General features: G+C 34.9%; 1 protein-coding gene across 2 annotated transcripts; it reads left to right on the top strand.

Moving 5' to 3' along the window:
• Positions 1–1,687: 1,687 nt before the first annotated feature.
• Positions 1,688–7,022, top strand: LOC131162320 (11-beta-hydroxysteroid dehydrogenase B). 2 transcript variants are annotated; one of them, XM_058118663.1, is made up of 6 exons: positions 1,688–2,006; positions 4,648–4,840; positions 5,382–5,467; positions 5,611–5,742; positions 6,304–6,468; positions 6,562–7,022. In XM_058118663.1, the coding sequence occupies exons 1-6, from the start codon at positions 1,818–1,820 to the stop codon at positions 6,862–6,864; spliced, it is 1,068 nt and encodes a 355-aa protein (XP_057974646.1). In that variant the 5' UTR covers positions 1,688–1,817; the 3' UTR covers positions 6,865–7,022. The 2 variants fall into 2 exon arrangements, with proteins under 2 accessions (XP_057974646.1, XP_057974647.1); XM_058118664.1 differs by lacking the exon at positions 5,611–5,742 and having other exon boundaries at positions 1,704–2,006.
• The last annotated feature ends 9,580 nt before the right edge of the window (positions 7,023–16,602 follow it).

The following is a 16,602-nucleotide window of genomic DNA, read 5'->3' on the forward strand; positions in this document are numbered from 1 at the left end:
TCGCGGGTCGCCAATAGAGCGAAGAAGACGCGTGTCGCCGTCTGCGGAGTCTTCGTCGGCGCGTAAGGCGTGTGGGAAGGACGCTATCTTCGTGTGAGGGATCGTGGGAGCGCGTGCGGAGTCTCTCGGTGACCGTTTGAAACTTGGTTTTTACCGTTGGAATCGACTCTAGTCGAATTTCAAAATGGTATGCTCAATTTTGAATTTTGAGCAACTTCAAAACTGAGAGAAAATAGGATTTTTTCTTTGTTTGCCCCTGTTTGGCGGATTTCAGCGTTTCTGGACACTCTGATACCACTGATGGGTGGAGAGGTACACTCAGTCACTGGATGTGACTGAAACTCAGTGAGGATAAATACCAAACAAATATATTTCAATTTGGAAAATACAAAGAACTTCAAGAAACAGAACTCTCTAGCTCACTGGCTATTACTCTCTCAACACACTACACTTTCACAACACATACACACACCTATTTATAGTAAATCATACAACAATATAATCAAGGAATTAAACTTCAACGGAAGTGGGCTGATAGGTGGAGTAGGTTGCCTTCCAATCTCCAATGTCGGCTGCCGGCCATCTCCAGATTCAGTCAAGGTTACTGTTTTCAACAGTATCTCACTTTTTCATGTTCTCTTTCAGATGTTTTTTAAATTCTTTACAATCTAAAATCATGTTTAAAATATTGTATGGTGATGTCTTGGATATGATTTTTATTAGACTATTATATGAATATATTTGATTTTTCTTGGCCATTTCGTTGTTTTATTAAATTATTTAAGTCTCTCAGATGTGAGAACCAGACCCCGAGTGACTCAATTTTGGATTGGCTAGGTTCATGTAGCAACTTGTTGGTAGGTAGAGGCCGGGTTAGGGCAATAGCCATGGCTAACTAGGAAGAGAAATTAAAAGAGAAGAAATCAATCGATGATATCTAAAGATATTGAAGAGTGAAAAAACACAATTGTTGAAACGGAAAGGAGAAGAAAATGATAATTAGGTTATTGGTGTTGTTTCTTAAATTGCAAATCGATTTTTTTGAAATATTAAAGAGAAAAACTATAAATTGGTGTGTTGTTTTTAAATTAATTTTAAGTTTGTTTGTTAAGATTTTAAGATATATATATATATATATATATGTATATATATATATAACTGCTTTTTTTAGAAACATTTCTCATTTTTACAAGTATCCGATCCGTTTATATCCCATATATTTATTAATTGGCGGGTTCAAATTTATAATTTATTTACTTATTTATAAATGAATCAACCACAGCCTAACACGTTTTATTAAATTCTAGGCATTTATTATCCCAATCCAACTCTCCAATTCATATTGCGATCTCTAGATAAAGATGACACAATATCAAAATTTTAAAAAATATTAAAAAGAAAGAAGAGAAACTTAAGCCGTGAATTAGATGGGATTTTAAAAACGAATGTTACTGTAACGGACAAATTGAACCATTTAATTAATTTGATGAGACTCTCCAGGTGGAGGCGAGCCTATGTGGGGAATTTTGTTAGTTTATTGACGTACGGCTGCATGCAGCAAATTGGGGCGGGGCCCCAAGTGGCTTACGTACGTGGACACGCATGCGTCGCACACGCCTAGCCTCTTCTGCATGTGACCATGGTGCGTGTTCATCATTTAGCACTAGACGCCAATTGTCAAGCCACCCCAACCCCATCCCCTCATCCTCTCTTTCATCTTTTTCCTCTCTCTCTCTCTCTCTCTGTTTTTCTGCATGCATATATATTTTATATATATCTTCCACAGTACAGATCTCTCTGTGTCTCTGCGAACGTAAATGGATCTGCTGAATAGTTTCTTGGATTTGGTGGTGCCTCCTGCGTACCTGGTGATGCTGGCCTTGGCGTGGCCAGCCATGACATTCATCAACGCATGCGAGAAGCTGATTTATAGCAGCAGCCGCATCTGTGAAAATATGGAAGATAAGGTGGTGGTTGTCACCGGAGCTTCCTCCGCCATCGGCGAGGTAACCCCCACCGTTCACCATTTATAGTCACCAATTAACCATTCATCTATTCTCTAGTTAATTAATATTTATTTATGCCCCCGGCTGTATGTTTATAGAAAATAACTTGAAATAGCTAGCTAGCTACCACAGAATCTGCAGACTGGTGCGTCGTAGATTTTTCTTGTCAAAAATAAAATTGGTTTAGGTTCAATCCCAGCTAGCTCGTTCTTATTATTGGACTGATCAGAAGTCTTATTGTTATTTATCGTTATTTGATTGTACTTAATTATTAAAAGCGTATATAGTATGTAATTTTTCATTATACATAGCTGTAAGCCTCGCAGAGCTGGCCTTTTGCTGTACGCCGCAGAGCAAGTGCACCAACTTGCAGTCCACTTGGTAAAGGAGAATTTATTAAGTATACTGGTGTATACACATGATTTTATTATGAATTTTCCATATATCTATACATATACAGATCGAGAGGCATGATAAAATCGTGCTAGATCCGATATATAATATACCTAATATTTTTTTCTTAGAAAAGTGGGGCTATAGTCAACTAGAGTTGGTGAGCACCTTGCCTACCACCATACATTCTTATGCAAATACGTATATTCCATAACTAACATCATATGAAATTATTAGTGGAATATAATTGGGCTGCAATTATTCATATGAAATATCTTTAAGTAGGTTTTCTGTATATTTTATTTTTGATAAATTAATATTTTGCCTTTTGACCACCAAACTTGAATTCGAAAAAAAAAAAAAAAAAATCTTCATAAGACCCAAATTTGTCATCTTGTATTTATCCATCATTGTTTTTTTTTTTTTTTCCTAATTCTTCCATAATTGTTGATTTGTGGCTATGTAGATTAACTCATTGATATAAAGGCAAGCGATGAGAAAACCTTATATTATTAATTTAATTACCTCTTTTTTCACATATAGAGAGGGCTCATTTTGACTTGTTTAAAAAAAAAAAAAATCCATTTTGTTTGAAATAAGAGGCTAATGGAGCTTGTTTTAATACACAAAAGGCTATTAGTAGCCTATAAGCTATTTCTTCTTTGCATTTTGTCATATAACCTTGAGGTTGTGCAGTTTAAACTTTTTTTATACAAATTTTCTAGAAATACAAATTTGACATCAAGATGAGAAACTAGTAACATAGCCTAGTTGAGTTGCTAAGGATAGAATTACATGTTTTTATTGTTTCATTTGAGCTATTGGTGCCAAAGTTTCATTTAAGTCTATTCCAGGCTGTTACGAGTAGCCTTTTGTGATTGGACATTTTTTGTGCTTTTGAAATATGTCATCTTCTTTATACTTAGTCTAATTGCACACTTATTTACCTTTGGGTAAATCTACTAGATCTCACAATAGTTCTTTTCAATTATTGCAATTTCTTCATCCATGATTTTTACCCAAATTTTTTTCTTTTTTGTTGCTATGCCAAAAAACTGTGTCTCATCAGCAAAAAACATAATATCACATGTTTCATAGATTTCTTTTGAGGAATGTACCCTTTTGGGGAAGTTCTCGAGTCAGAGTAATTTTTTCTTGAAAAGCTTGGTTGTCACCTTGAAGTTTTCGATGATCTGGAAGGTTCAAATGGACTTGAATATGGCTTGCATTTAGGCAAAATTTTGATTATTGAAGGTTTTGGATGGACCATGCATATTGAATACCCTTGATCTCAAGGAATTATTTCATTTAACTTTGGATTTAGCAAACAACATCCTTTAGATTTGTTACATACCCAAAGAAAATATACTTCTTTCTTTTTTCATCAAGCTTTTACCAATACTATGAGGGAACATTTGCATAAGCTATGCAACCAAAATTCCTAAATATTTTCCTACAACTTGCATTTGTATCATGATTTGTACAGCTCATTTTGAACTGCTTAATTGTGTCAAAGATTGGTTCAACATATAGACGTATTAACTATTTTTTCTCAATAACTAAGTTATATATCATAAGATTTTTCATTGTGCTACACCATCTTATTGGGGATTATGTCGATTGTTAGCTATCTTCTTACCCCTTCTTTTTTGTAATAATCATTAAATGCTATAAAATGAAATTCTCCACAACTATATGTTCTTAAAATCTATATTTTTCTTCCACTTTGTTTCTTTGCAAATGTTTTGAACTAATGAAAAGTAGGAAAATGCTTTTCGTTTTTTGATTTAAAAATCAGCCCATATGATCATTATGGTATAATTATTCTTCTGGTATCATTCTTAGAAGGCTTTTGACTTTCTCATAATTTACAAGAAAGTCACCCATGCAAAGGTATGTGTTATTCTATTTAACATGGAGTAGAAATTAGCATTTCATTGGTAGAATAAAAAAATGTGTTGTGGATTAATATAATTTTTTCCATCACTATTGCTTTAAGATGATATATATATATATTTTTTTGGACTTTAAGTGATACAATCTATATATTATGACTATTCTATTGTAGAAGTAAACATTCCAAGAACCAAACATAAGCCAAGAGTATTGTTACAATTTTATTTTCATTCCACAAATTAAAAGTTCCATTTTCTAATAAATTTTATTGTCCATAGCTATTCTCAATCCCATGCCAATGACATGCATGCTAAGATTTTCATTTTGAATACTGATCATTTTGTAATATCAGCAAATAACATATGAATATGCAAAGATGGGTGCGAATCTTGTGTTGATTGCACGAAGAGAGTATAGGCTTCGAGTAATTAGTGAGAATGCAAGGCTAATGGGCGCAAAGCATGTAATGTTCATTGCTGCAGATGTCATTAAAGAAGAGGATTGTAGGAGATTCATCCGTGAAGCAATAAACTTTCATGGGCATGGTAAACCCCTCTCTCTCCCACCTAACCTCTCCTCCCAACCCCTATCCTTCCCTTCACTTCCACAACGCCTGCACCCTAGCCCCTATGTTTACACACAATGTACAATGTTAGAAAGATGTTTTATACACATCGAACACAATGATATGGATTTCTAACTTGCAGCATCCAGTCTTGTATATATACACAAAAATGAATGATACACTATCATCTATTGTCATACTCCATCTATATTGACACATAACTCTTTCCATACCCTTTCTAGATATTCAAAGACTACTTGTCAATATCTTGGACATGAAGTTTGACAAAAAGCTATGACAATGAATTGTGGAAGTGAAATAAATATATTGTGAGGGTTGTGCATGGAGTGTACATAGTTATTAATATACTAAAGGAGTTTTTATAAATATAAAGTCAAATATAATATATGTTTTATTGCATTAAAATTATATTCCTAATATTTATGACATTTCATATATTTTTATTTATGTGTTTTCTCAGAACTCTTTTTATCTTTTTTTATTCCTTGATCTTTTTATAGTGGATCACCTAGTCAACACAACAAGTTTGGGACATGCATTTTACTTCGAGGAGGTTACCGACACTTCTATGTTCCCTCATTTGATGGTAAGAATTGGAAATAACATTGATATAATTGTAAGAAAAATGTAGTTGGGAGTCATCTACCTTGAATTTGTTCTTAACTTTGATGACTATTAATGCATGGTGAAATTCTTGAAACATTTTGGTTTGATTTTTATCATTCTCAGGACATCAATTTTTGGGGAAATGTTTATCCTACTTATGTTGCTCTTCCTTACCTACGTCAAAGTAATGGTCGGATCATAGTTAATGCATCAGTTGAGAGTTGGTTACCTTTACCAAGAATTAGCTTATACGCTGTAAGCATCTATTAAAGAAAATTAAGATCTGGTTGAAGGTCTCATTAATGCTCTTTTCTTGTGTTCATGTACAATTCATACTCCCCCCCCCCCCCTAAGCATGCACAATTCATGCTTAGTTCAAATCAAGAGCACTTCACATTTAAACCATTGAGTAATTTCTTAGTAGATGAGTTCACTTAACATGCAATGACATATAGTCATTTGAAATGCCATTGACAAAAAAAAAAAAACAAAAAACAAAAACTAAGTTGAATTTTATCATCAACTTGTTACTACCAATTGTTACACTTCAAAAACTTTGACACTCACTCAATTCACTTTTCAAAAAAGAGAGGAGGTGGAAGGGAGGTTTATGTGTAAAGATTCTAAGTAGATCGATGATTTTAATTATATATAACACTTATATGGTTGGTTATAAAACTTCCATTTTTCTTTTTCTTTTTTTCCTCCTTATTTTATTCATTTCATGTGATGATACTTTCTTCCCTTTATTTTTAATTAAACAAAACTGACAATTCAATATTTTTATTTTGTTGTGCATTAAACATATATTGATAGGCTGCAAAGGCAGCTCTGGTAAACTTCTATGAGACATTAAGGTTTGAATTGAAAGATGAGGTTGGGATAACAATCGCAACCCATGGTTGGATTGGTAGCGAAATGATGAAAGGAAAGTTCATGGTAGAGGAGGGTGCAGAGATGCACCAAAGAGAAGAAAGTGAAGTAAGTTCTTTTATTTATTTGTTTTTCTCGCTTATCGGTTGAAAAATACAATTTTTTTTTTTTTTTTTTGAGTTTTAAGTTCTTTGCTTCTAGGTTCATGTGACAAATGGGGCAGTGGCAGATTTTGCAAGGTTGACCGTATCAAGAGCATGTAAAGGTGATGCATATGTGAAGTACCCTAGCTGGTATGGAATATTCCTCCTTTACAAGGTTTTTGCACCCAATGTTCTTCATTGGACCTTTCGACTACTGGAGACTCATAGAACAAGAAAATTTTCACTTCTCGACACTAGCAAGAATGTTCAGGATATCAGTACTTCTTCACGGAAACTCCTTGCAGGACCTATACCCTTCTCCTTGGAGTCTCAGCAACAGCAGCTACCAAAAATAAAATAACAAAGCTATATATGTGTGTGTGTGTAAATACTTAATTGGGGTTGGATGTGATATCACTTCTACTTTGTTTATTGACTATTTTATATATGTACTTCTGCGGTAATCTGTTGAATATAGACAAAAAAAAAAAAAAAACTTTGAATCTTCTTTGAGATAAATTTTCCTTTATTGAAGAAAACTATCTTCAATCGTATCACATAAGTTTTCTTGTGATTATCAATAATTTGTTGTAAAAACTTAGTACCGATCCCCCTTAATGTTTTTTTTCCTATCTACTTTCTAGTCAACCCTTTAGGTAAAGAATATGATCTCTCAAACTTTAGAGTATTGCTCAATATGAAATGAATTATTCTGCAGTTTCATAATAGAAGATGTTTGTTCTTTCCATAATTGACTTTATTATTTGATATAAAAAAAAAATGGGCTACTTGTTCACCCGCAAAGAATATATGACATTAGATTCTTGTTGGCATTGGATTTTGTCCTTGGTGACGTGGACAATAATGGAATTGAGGAATAAGAATAAGATAGGAGTGGAGATGCTACTTTATATTTTGGGGAGGTAAGAAGAAAAATCCTAACAGCCTACGAAAAGAATAATGGGTTCAAGAGTTTGATTATGCACAAGGGATGTGTTAGAAACCCCAAGACATCCATTTTATGAACCTTGTCATTGTTGGTTGGATGTTTATCCTAAAAGTCAAGACTTGGAGGGAAATTTATGGAAATAAGATTTGAGAAACATTTTCCTTGTGCACCCTAACCAAAACACTAATAATGATGTGATTTTGGGATGCAAGGGATGGGCGTAAAGCCATTATTGTAAAGTCCTATAGCTTTTCAAATGGGACTTAAAAAAGAAGAGAGAATGGTCTCAGGAAACCCTAATTTTGAAAACCAAAACAATGGAAAATGAAAGACATTGTTTTTTTGAAAGTGATGCATTAGTAAAGACTTGGTTTGAATGTTGTTGGAAACTTGTTTTAAAAGATGAATTTTGAATTGAAAAAAAAAAAAAAAACCATCGGCTTTACATGCCAAATAAGATGAGAAATGAAATTTGAAAAAAGATGGAGTTTTTAAAAGAAGTCTAGGGCATCATCATCAGTTGATAAGGGAAAGTTTTGATCCAAAAAAATAACTTACTTGGAAAAACCCTAATGGAAGAGATGAAAACATAAAACAAGCATACACGAAGTTTTTGAAAACATAAAACAAGCATACACGAAGTTTTTATTTTGATTTCTAAGCATCTTTTAAAATTTTTCTATTTTTTTAATGTTTATGCTTTTATTTTCATTTTTTTGAATTTTTAATTTTTCTTAAATAAGAAAAAATGGAATATTAAAAAAATCAAAATATTAGGAGCAATATTAAATAATGATAATAAATAAAAAAAAATACAAGAAATAAAAGAATAATATATTATAAATGTAGAAACCCAAACCAGGAAAATAAAGAAATAAATAAGAAAAGAAGAAAATGGAATTTAAAAAGAGAATTTCAGTAGGCTTCGTTAATGAATACCCTGTTTTCGTCGACAAATGCCATTATGTGGTTTGTTGACGAAGTTCAAGGTGTTGTCAATGAAAAGATCCCAAACGATTGAAATTTCAGGCTTAGGGTTCGTCGACGAACGTTCTTTTGCAGTTCGTCGATGAAGGCGTCATTTTGTCGACGAAGGTGACCGGGTCAACAACCTATAAATTGATTTTTTGGTTACTTAATCATTAAGAAATTGAATTTCTCTCTCTCTCTAACCCACACACCCTCTCTCTCTCTCTCTCTCTCTCTCTCTCTCTCTCTCTCTCTCTCTCTCTCTACGATTTCTCACCGTTCGTTGCCAGATTCGACGATCGGAAGTTACCACGAAGATTTAGGGGTGTTTCTCTATAAGTCTAGTGAAGCGAATTTTTGATCTGAGCTTTTCAGGCATTACTCCAAAGTCAAGGTGAGTAGGGTATTTTAAGGCTATATAGTTGTTTTGGAGTATAGAGGGCCTAGGAAATGCTAAATGAGGAATATTCTGGGGTTTGTGTTGATTTATTTTTGGGGGGGGGGGGGGGGAATGTGATTTCAGGATTTTGGGCTCCGTAACGCCGTAGGGCGTGGATTGTGGGGTTTTCAGTGGACTTTCTTGTAAGCCAGGTAAGGGGATTATATTATGTCAACTTTTTGAGAAAAATGGACTGATTAACATGTAGTATATGTTTTTGGAAAAATTATGGTGGTTGGTTTGATCATCTCCTATTTTCTATTAAATATGTAGTCTGAGTTAAATAAAACCCTCAAGATGCTCATACCTTATTTTCAGCAACTTATGTTTTCCGAGTCAGGTTATTTTATTTATGGTTAACAAATGAAAATTGTGTGGCATGGGAATGGTTTTAAATGGCATATGTGAATAGAAGGCTTTAACTAGTTTTTATACTGTATATGATATAACGGCCAGGGGCCGAGTGTTAATATAACAATCGGGGGCCGAGTTTTGATATAACGGTTGGCCGCCGAGTTTTGATATAATGGTCGGGAGCCAAGTTTGATATGACGTCGGGGGGCCGAGTTTTTATTGAGTGACAGTTTTATATGAAATGAGTTAATATACAGTTTTTATTATGTAAATTGTCATATATGATTCTAGAACCATGTGGATATGTGATATGTGATAATGTGATATTGTGAGCACGGTACCATAACAATATGTGGGTAGTTAGTGCAATTGTGAGCACGGTACCAATATTGTGATATTGGGATAGTCAATTGGAGACCTGGGCCGCAGTACTACTTCGAGGTTTTTGCCGGGGGGGCCCCATCCGAGGAATTCCGGATGACCATAGGTAGGCACAATCGTACTTACTACCTTAAAGTTTTTTGACTCAACTGCGAAACCGCCAACTACGAGTTGAGTCAAGCCTTCGGGCCGCACAACTCGTTATGGGAGGAGGCATGTTGTATGAGTATGTGATAGCATGACAACGCTACTTCTGTAGTCCAGGTTGTGTCTTTTATGCATATATGGGTAAATTTACTATAAATGGGCTATATTGAGCCGACAGTTATTACTTGTAAATTATTATATCTTCTGATATACAGTATAGTATAGTTTTCTTTAAAATGCCATTTTCACATATATATATATATATATATATATATTTAAATGATGGAATTTATTTCACACGTGAACTATGCTAGCCACACACTGATAATAATATAATCCGTCTTACTGAAAAGTATCTCACCCCATTATACAAATGATTTATTAGGTCCTTCAGGGAACTGTTCCTAACTTGCCTCGGGGCGGGAATTAAACTTTTGGGAGTAGTTATCAGTGTTGGCGAGATACTAGTTATCCTATTTTATTGTTTTGGAGATTGTAATATGTAGACAGATAGTGGTATGTATATATATTTGGAGAACAATTAGAACTCTGGTAAAGAATGTTGATGTTCTAGTAATCTTTCGTTGTATGGTTTTATTTCCAGTGTAGATAGGTGCACCCGGGATTCCCTGGTTAGGGCGGGTTGCATCCCTGTATATATGTATATGTGGTCTCAAAGAGAGTATTTCTATATGTTTATTTATTTTACTAGCACTCTGGGGCCACGTGGTGGGTGGGGGCGCAACAATAAATGGAAGTAATAATAACAACAACCCTAACAAAAAGAAATTAAAGAAAGAAAGAACGATTAAAACACTTAATTAGAACAAAACATTTCTTGAGAAAAATAGAATATTAGTATGTTATATAATTTTAATTTTTTAAATATAATTTTCTTGAATTTTTTGGACTTTTAAACATTTTAGTTAATAAAATAACAAAAGAAAAACATGTCAACCCAGCAACTAAGTTAAGCCAACCTAGAATCGTGCACATAAATAGCTAGTGCCCTAGTTTTTATCTTTTGCATAAATAGAATTTTTAAACCCTAAAGTGTTGCAAACATATGCAACCACTCCCCACAGCTTGCCACTACCTTAACTTCAATCAGCTACCCTAGTTGTCTCCTTCGATGTGAATCCCCTTCACCAACGGCTCCTAAGAGAAAGACTCTGTCTCTCTCTCTCTCTCTCACACACACATACACACGCGCGCGCGCGCATGGTTTTTCCCTAAAACTAATCTAGGTTTGCAATCTACTCCCCATGATGAGCCTCCCCTTTAGCCATTATGCACTTGTTGACCTTATGGGTCATTCCCAGTTTTGATAATGACAAATACTCTTTGTATTTGATGGCTTTCAAGTTTGTGTGCAAGTTCTTATTGGCAAGTTCATATTTGATGGCACGTGAAATCTTGGAGCCTAAAGACCCCAAAGATTAGTTGATGTTATAATTTATATTATCATTCAATTCGGGTCTGTAATAGTAAATAGGAAAAAGGTCTGTAATAATGAATGCATGGCATGCATGGTAAGGACTATAAGCTCAAGACCATAGATGGACCTTAGGATCACCCTTCGGTCGACCGACGCAAGATTTTCTGGCCAAAGTAAAAAGACCTTAGAAAAAGACCCTAGGTCCCTATACTAACACTCATAAAAGTCCTCATTATCACATATGCTATCAGGGGAAGTTTTTAATTTAAATTTGGACTGAAATGCACATTTTTAGTGTGTTCGGTCGACCAAACTGTAATGCACAAAAGCATTCGGTCGATTGAACCTTCACCAGGTCAACAGTTTGACCATAGCACGGTCGACCGAACCCTGCCAATTCAAGTCACCCGATCGACTGAACTCCCTCCAAGTCAAATGTTTGACCATACGGTCGACCGCACTTAATGCTTAAGCCAACCACCTGGTCAATCGAACCCCCACGTGGGTTTAGCCAACTGCCCAGTCGACCGAACCACTTAGTTCAAATCCACACGGTTGACCGAACCGTGCGGAAATGAAAAATGGCCTTTGGGAATCCTTGTCAGGTCGACCGAACTTTTAGTTCAAATTTCGCCTGGTCGACCGAACGTTGTCACCTAGTCAACCAAACCTCAAGTCTGATCAATCGGTGCTCTCAAGTTGGAAAATTTTTTTACCGCGATTAAATTTTTTAAACAGGGTTAATTGTACTTAAATGTTTTTAAACTTTCCTAATAATACCCAATAGGTCCCAAACGGTTATATTTTTGACCTTGTCTATAAATATGAGTTCATTTGAAAAGATTAAGATGAGATTAGCCAAATCATTAAAAAAATCCTCTCTATTTCAAAATCTCATTTTGCCCAAAATACTCTCAAATATTCATTCCCTTGATACATCTTAATATTGTGAGAGTTTATTGATTGTTCTTGTGTTTATTAGATACTACTAATACTCCCACTATTCTTGTTTGATTGTGTGATTCATTTTTGGGGAGTTTAGTTAAGTTTATTCCACAGATTTCAATATTATAAATCTTGTGTTGGGATAAACTAACAAGCTTAAGGATCTTTGCATTGTCATTGCAAGATTCCTTTAACTTTGATTTTGTTGTGCAAAAATATTTTCTACAAGTTGTAATGTTTTTCAAACTTCTCTTGAGCTCATTACATTGAAGGAAAATATTTTGAGTCAGTTTGAATATTTGATTAAGCATCTTTGAAACTCTGATTGAACATTGAGATTTGATATTAACTTGTTTCAAAGATATAGCTTGTTTAGAACACTCTTGAACATTATAGTGATCACATCTTGTTGAGTGTTGCTTACACAAAGATACACATATACACTACTAAGCTTATAGTTCTTATGTGTTTGGTGTGGATTGATTATTACTTGCGCATATTGTAGTACATATCTGCTTAGTGTGAGAAGCATATTTCTGTGTACGCAAATTTTTTATACGTTGGTTGTATTCCAAGCACGGGCCTGAAGAGGGAAACTAGCCCTATTGGATAGTCTCAGACTGGCTTAGACCCGATTAGGAAAGTTAGGTGTGCCATCCTGGTAAGGCGTGTTGGTTGAGGCCAGCTCCGTTAATTGACCTAGTTGTAACCGATGCCGCTCCACCCGTTAAGTGAGCATTAGTGGAATCCTCAGTCTTGCGAGCTAGAGGCGGGGACGTAGATACAGTTGGTCAAACCTCGATAACATATCGTGTGTGCTCTGTTTATATTTTCGCAATTTATATTTCCACACGTGTATGTTATATTGTGAATGTTGTACATGATTTAATTTACGCACGTTATATTTATCTGTGCATATTGGAACTACATAGACAGATCTTAGGTTTATGTAATACTGGTTGTTGGATTAGTTGAACGTAAGAAGAAATTTTAAAATTCCAATTCACCCCCCTCTTGGGAATACACCAAAGCTAACAGCATTGACACAAAAGTGTATATTCATTAAAGAACTCAAAAAACTGAGTCTTTCCCCTTTTCTTCCTCTCTCTCTCTCTCTCTCTCTCTCTCTCTCTCTCTCTCTCTCTCTCTCTCTCTCTCTCTCTCTGTTCATTCTTCTCCTTTCTTTTTTTTGCCTCTTTTTCCTCTCCTCCAACTGATCTAGGTTTGCAACAATAATCCCTAGAAAACCTTGGTGGTACACATACTCTATGAAAATCCCAGCATAGCCCCCCCTCCAAAACCCTAATTCTCCTCATCCTTCATGGTTAAAACCCAACCAAAACAAAAGGCAAGAAAGATGGAAATTCATGGTCCTAACATACTCTTATAATGGCAAGATAGGGATAATCACATACTCATATATACTATTTAAAGAATACCAAAACATATAGTTACGTACACAAGCAAAAACATGTTTTTTTTATTTTTCTATGGCAAAAGCATGGTTTTCATCTCCCTCATGTGATACAATCATGAATTTCAAGTAAAGTAAAAACATGACAAGATAACATATTAGTATAAAGAGAAAAAAAGGAGCATAACTTCTATGGAGGAGGAGAAGGGGAATCATAAGATGCAACGTTGCTCTCTAGTTAGGGTTTTCTTACATAGCTTCGATCATTTCCCCTCCCAAAAACTAAGTGTGACCTCTTGCTCAACCCTTTGTGTTTTAAATAAGCACCAAGACATCTCTATGATTTTTGCCACTTGTTTGAAAAATTAAATACTTACCCTTAAGCACAATAAGTGCAAAGAACTCTTTGTCTCCTATTCCAAGATAGGCTCCCAAAATTTCAAAAATCACTAATTAACCCTTATTAGATTTGATATCCAATTAGATGTGGTTAGATCATCTCCTTGAATTTGGACCAACAAGGAATAAGGTTTATTGCATATGAACCAATAACATTCATTAAATTGAGTCAGTCATAAGGGGTTAGCTCATCGCCTTGGATTTGGACCAATGGGAATAAAATTCATCAGATTTGGCCATCAGAGGTGGTTGGCTCATCTCCTTGGATTTGGATCGATCAATGGGAATAAAATCCATTGGAGTTTAGCCAATCAATAGTGGTTAGCTAATCTACTTGGATTTATATCAATAGGAATAAAATCCATTGGACTTGAACCATGATTAGTTAGAGAGGGAATCTATAGGATAATGCCACATAGTTGCTCCAATATTGACAAGTATGTGGCATTGCTAGGATATTATTTTCTTCAAAGTTGTGAGCGTATGATTGGAAAGATCCAGTAAGTGTGTGCCACATGGCAAAGCTACAAAAAAATAAAAATTTTGGTAAGATTTTAGGGCTTGGTTGGGTGTATGTGAGTGCAATGAAGTAAATGTGTGGATAGGGGTTATGCGGGAACACCCACTTGGAAAGGGAGATTTGACCAAATTGAGCCATGAAGGCATACTTTATTTTGATGATTAGGATAGTAAATAAAGATATTTTTGTCATTTAAGCAAAATGGTCATCGACAACTAATTTAGTACCATTTAGGGCATAGGGTGTGCATGGGGGGGGGGGGGGCGGCGCTAATACTCTATTTTTACATAATTGTACTCTCAAACCTTACTTTGGTTACACAAAATGAGATTTTGGACCTAAGGCTTTGGCTTAGAGATAAAGAAATCAATATTAATTACGTCACCTAACCGTACCTTAATTAGTAAATTAGGTTAGTCACGACTCCACAAAACAAATAAGGGACCAATTATCTTATCAACAGGATAAAAGCCCTTTCTTGGTTATCACCTGAATAGACACATTTAGACCCCTATGCCTCCTTAGGGTGGGCCTATAACTATGCATTCTCAACAAACAATTGTATCGCACCATATAATTAGTTTTCATCTTATTACCTTCTTCTATCATCACCTGATTAAAGCCTACGACAAGTCAAGTTTAATGAAGTATTTGATAAGACATAGTTGATCAAGAAAATTTTCGATTACTGGAATGGAGTACTTGTTGTACATAGTACTTGTGAAGCGCACATAATCCACACATTTGTATGCTCATATTTCCTTTGAAACAACACTAATGCTTCAAACAATGCTTTGGACCGTCATGTGTAACCCACTTCTAGTAACTTGTAAAGTTGCTTTGTAATTGTTGGAAATAGATTTTGATGTATGACAAAACCAATGTCAATAATGAATATGAAAAGGACTTACAAGAGGAATCTTGAGATGTGTTAGCCTTGGTGGCTACATGAGCTTAATTGTCATGTTTTGATGATAACAACCCATTAGTGGTTTTAGGTGAACTAATCTTTGGATATTAAGCTATGGTAAGTACAAACACAAATGCAAAGATTAAGTAAAATCTTAATAGGTTATACATCATAAAAAAGGGGGAGATTGTTAGCCTTGGTGACTACATAATCATGTTTAATGTGTTTTAATGATATTAACCTATTTGTTATTCTAAGTGTATTCTATCTTTGCAGATCATGTTTGGTTTAGGTACAAGTGACAAATACATGAAGGTACGAGAGCATAGGCAAAGATCGGATCGAGTAGACATTCGAGTAGGAAAGATAAAAGTGGACACTCATCGGAAGTACTCAAGCACATCCAAGCAAGCTAGTACAGAATTATATGTAATGGGGAGTGTTTGAGGTAGGAATTATTGTAACTCTTACGGTTTGTTTCACACATGATTTCTGAACAAGAGTTGAGCAAAATTGCATGTGCATACTAGTACACAAGAGCATATAGGATTTCACTAAGTCATAAATTCAACTCTCATGGTTTTCAAGGAAAAAACAAAGAGTTTGACAAAATATCCTATACTCAAATATGTTTTCAAATGGGACAAGTGTTAAGTGGTATTTGTGTTATAATCTTTTATATACTTAGTCAAAGCTATTTTATGTACCTAAAGATTCAAGAAAATTAAGTATATATTCATAAGGACAAGTTTTAAATCTTATTATATAATATTTTACAAACTCTATAGAGACTCGAAAAAATAATAACAATGAAATAATAAAGGAAAATAAAAGAAGGAAAAAGGAGTTATATTAAGTAGCATTAGCTTCGTTGACAAACCCAGGATTCTTGTCAACGAACGTCCTTCTAGATCTCATCGACAAAGTAGATGTGTCTTATCGACAAGAAGATACTGAGAGCAGGAAAATCAGGCCATTAAGGGTTCGTCGATGAACTCATTATCTTCATCGATGAACACCCTTCTTCGACTTGTTGACGAGTACACGTGCCTCATCAACGAAGCCACGTGACTAGCAGTTTATATATACGCAAAAATCAAATTTTCAGCAAGGGTTTCAAGTTCTTCTCATTTTCTCTCTTTAAGTTTCGGCTCTCCCTCCTTCTCTCCTCCGATCTGGCTTCACTTTTCCCCGTTTCTATGATCGGAAGTTACCACGATGATCTCGAGGAGAT

This window comes from Malania oleifera, chromosome 8, assembly GCF_029873635.1.
Source record: "Malania oleifera isolate guangnan ecotype guangnan chromosome 8, ASM2987363v1, whole genome shotgun sequence".
Taxonomy (NCBI): Eukaryota; Viridiplantae; Streptophyta; class Magnoliopsida; order Santalales; family Ximeniaceae; genus Malania; species Malania oleifera.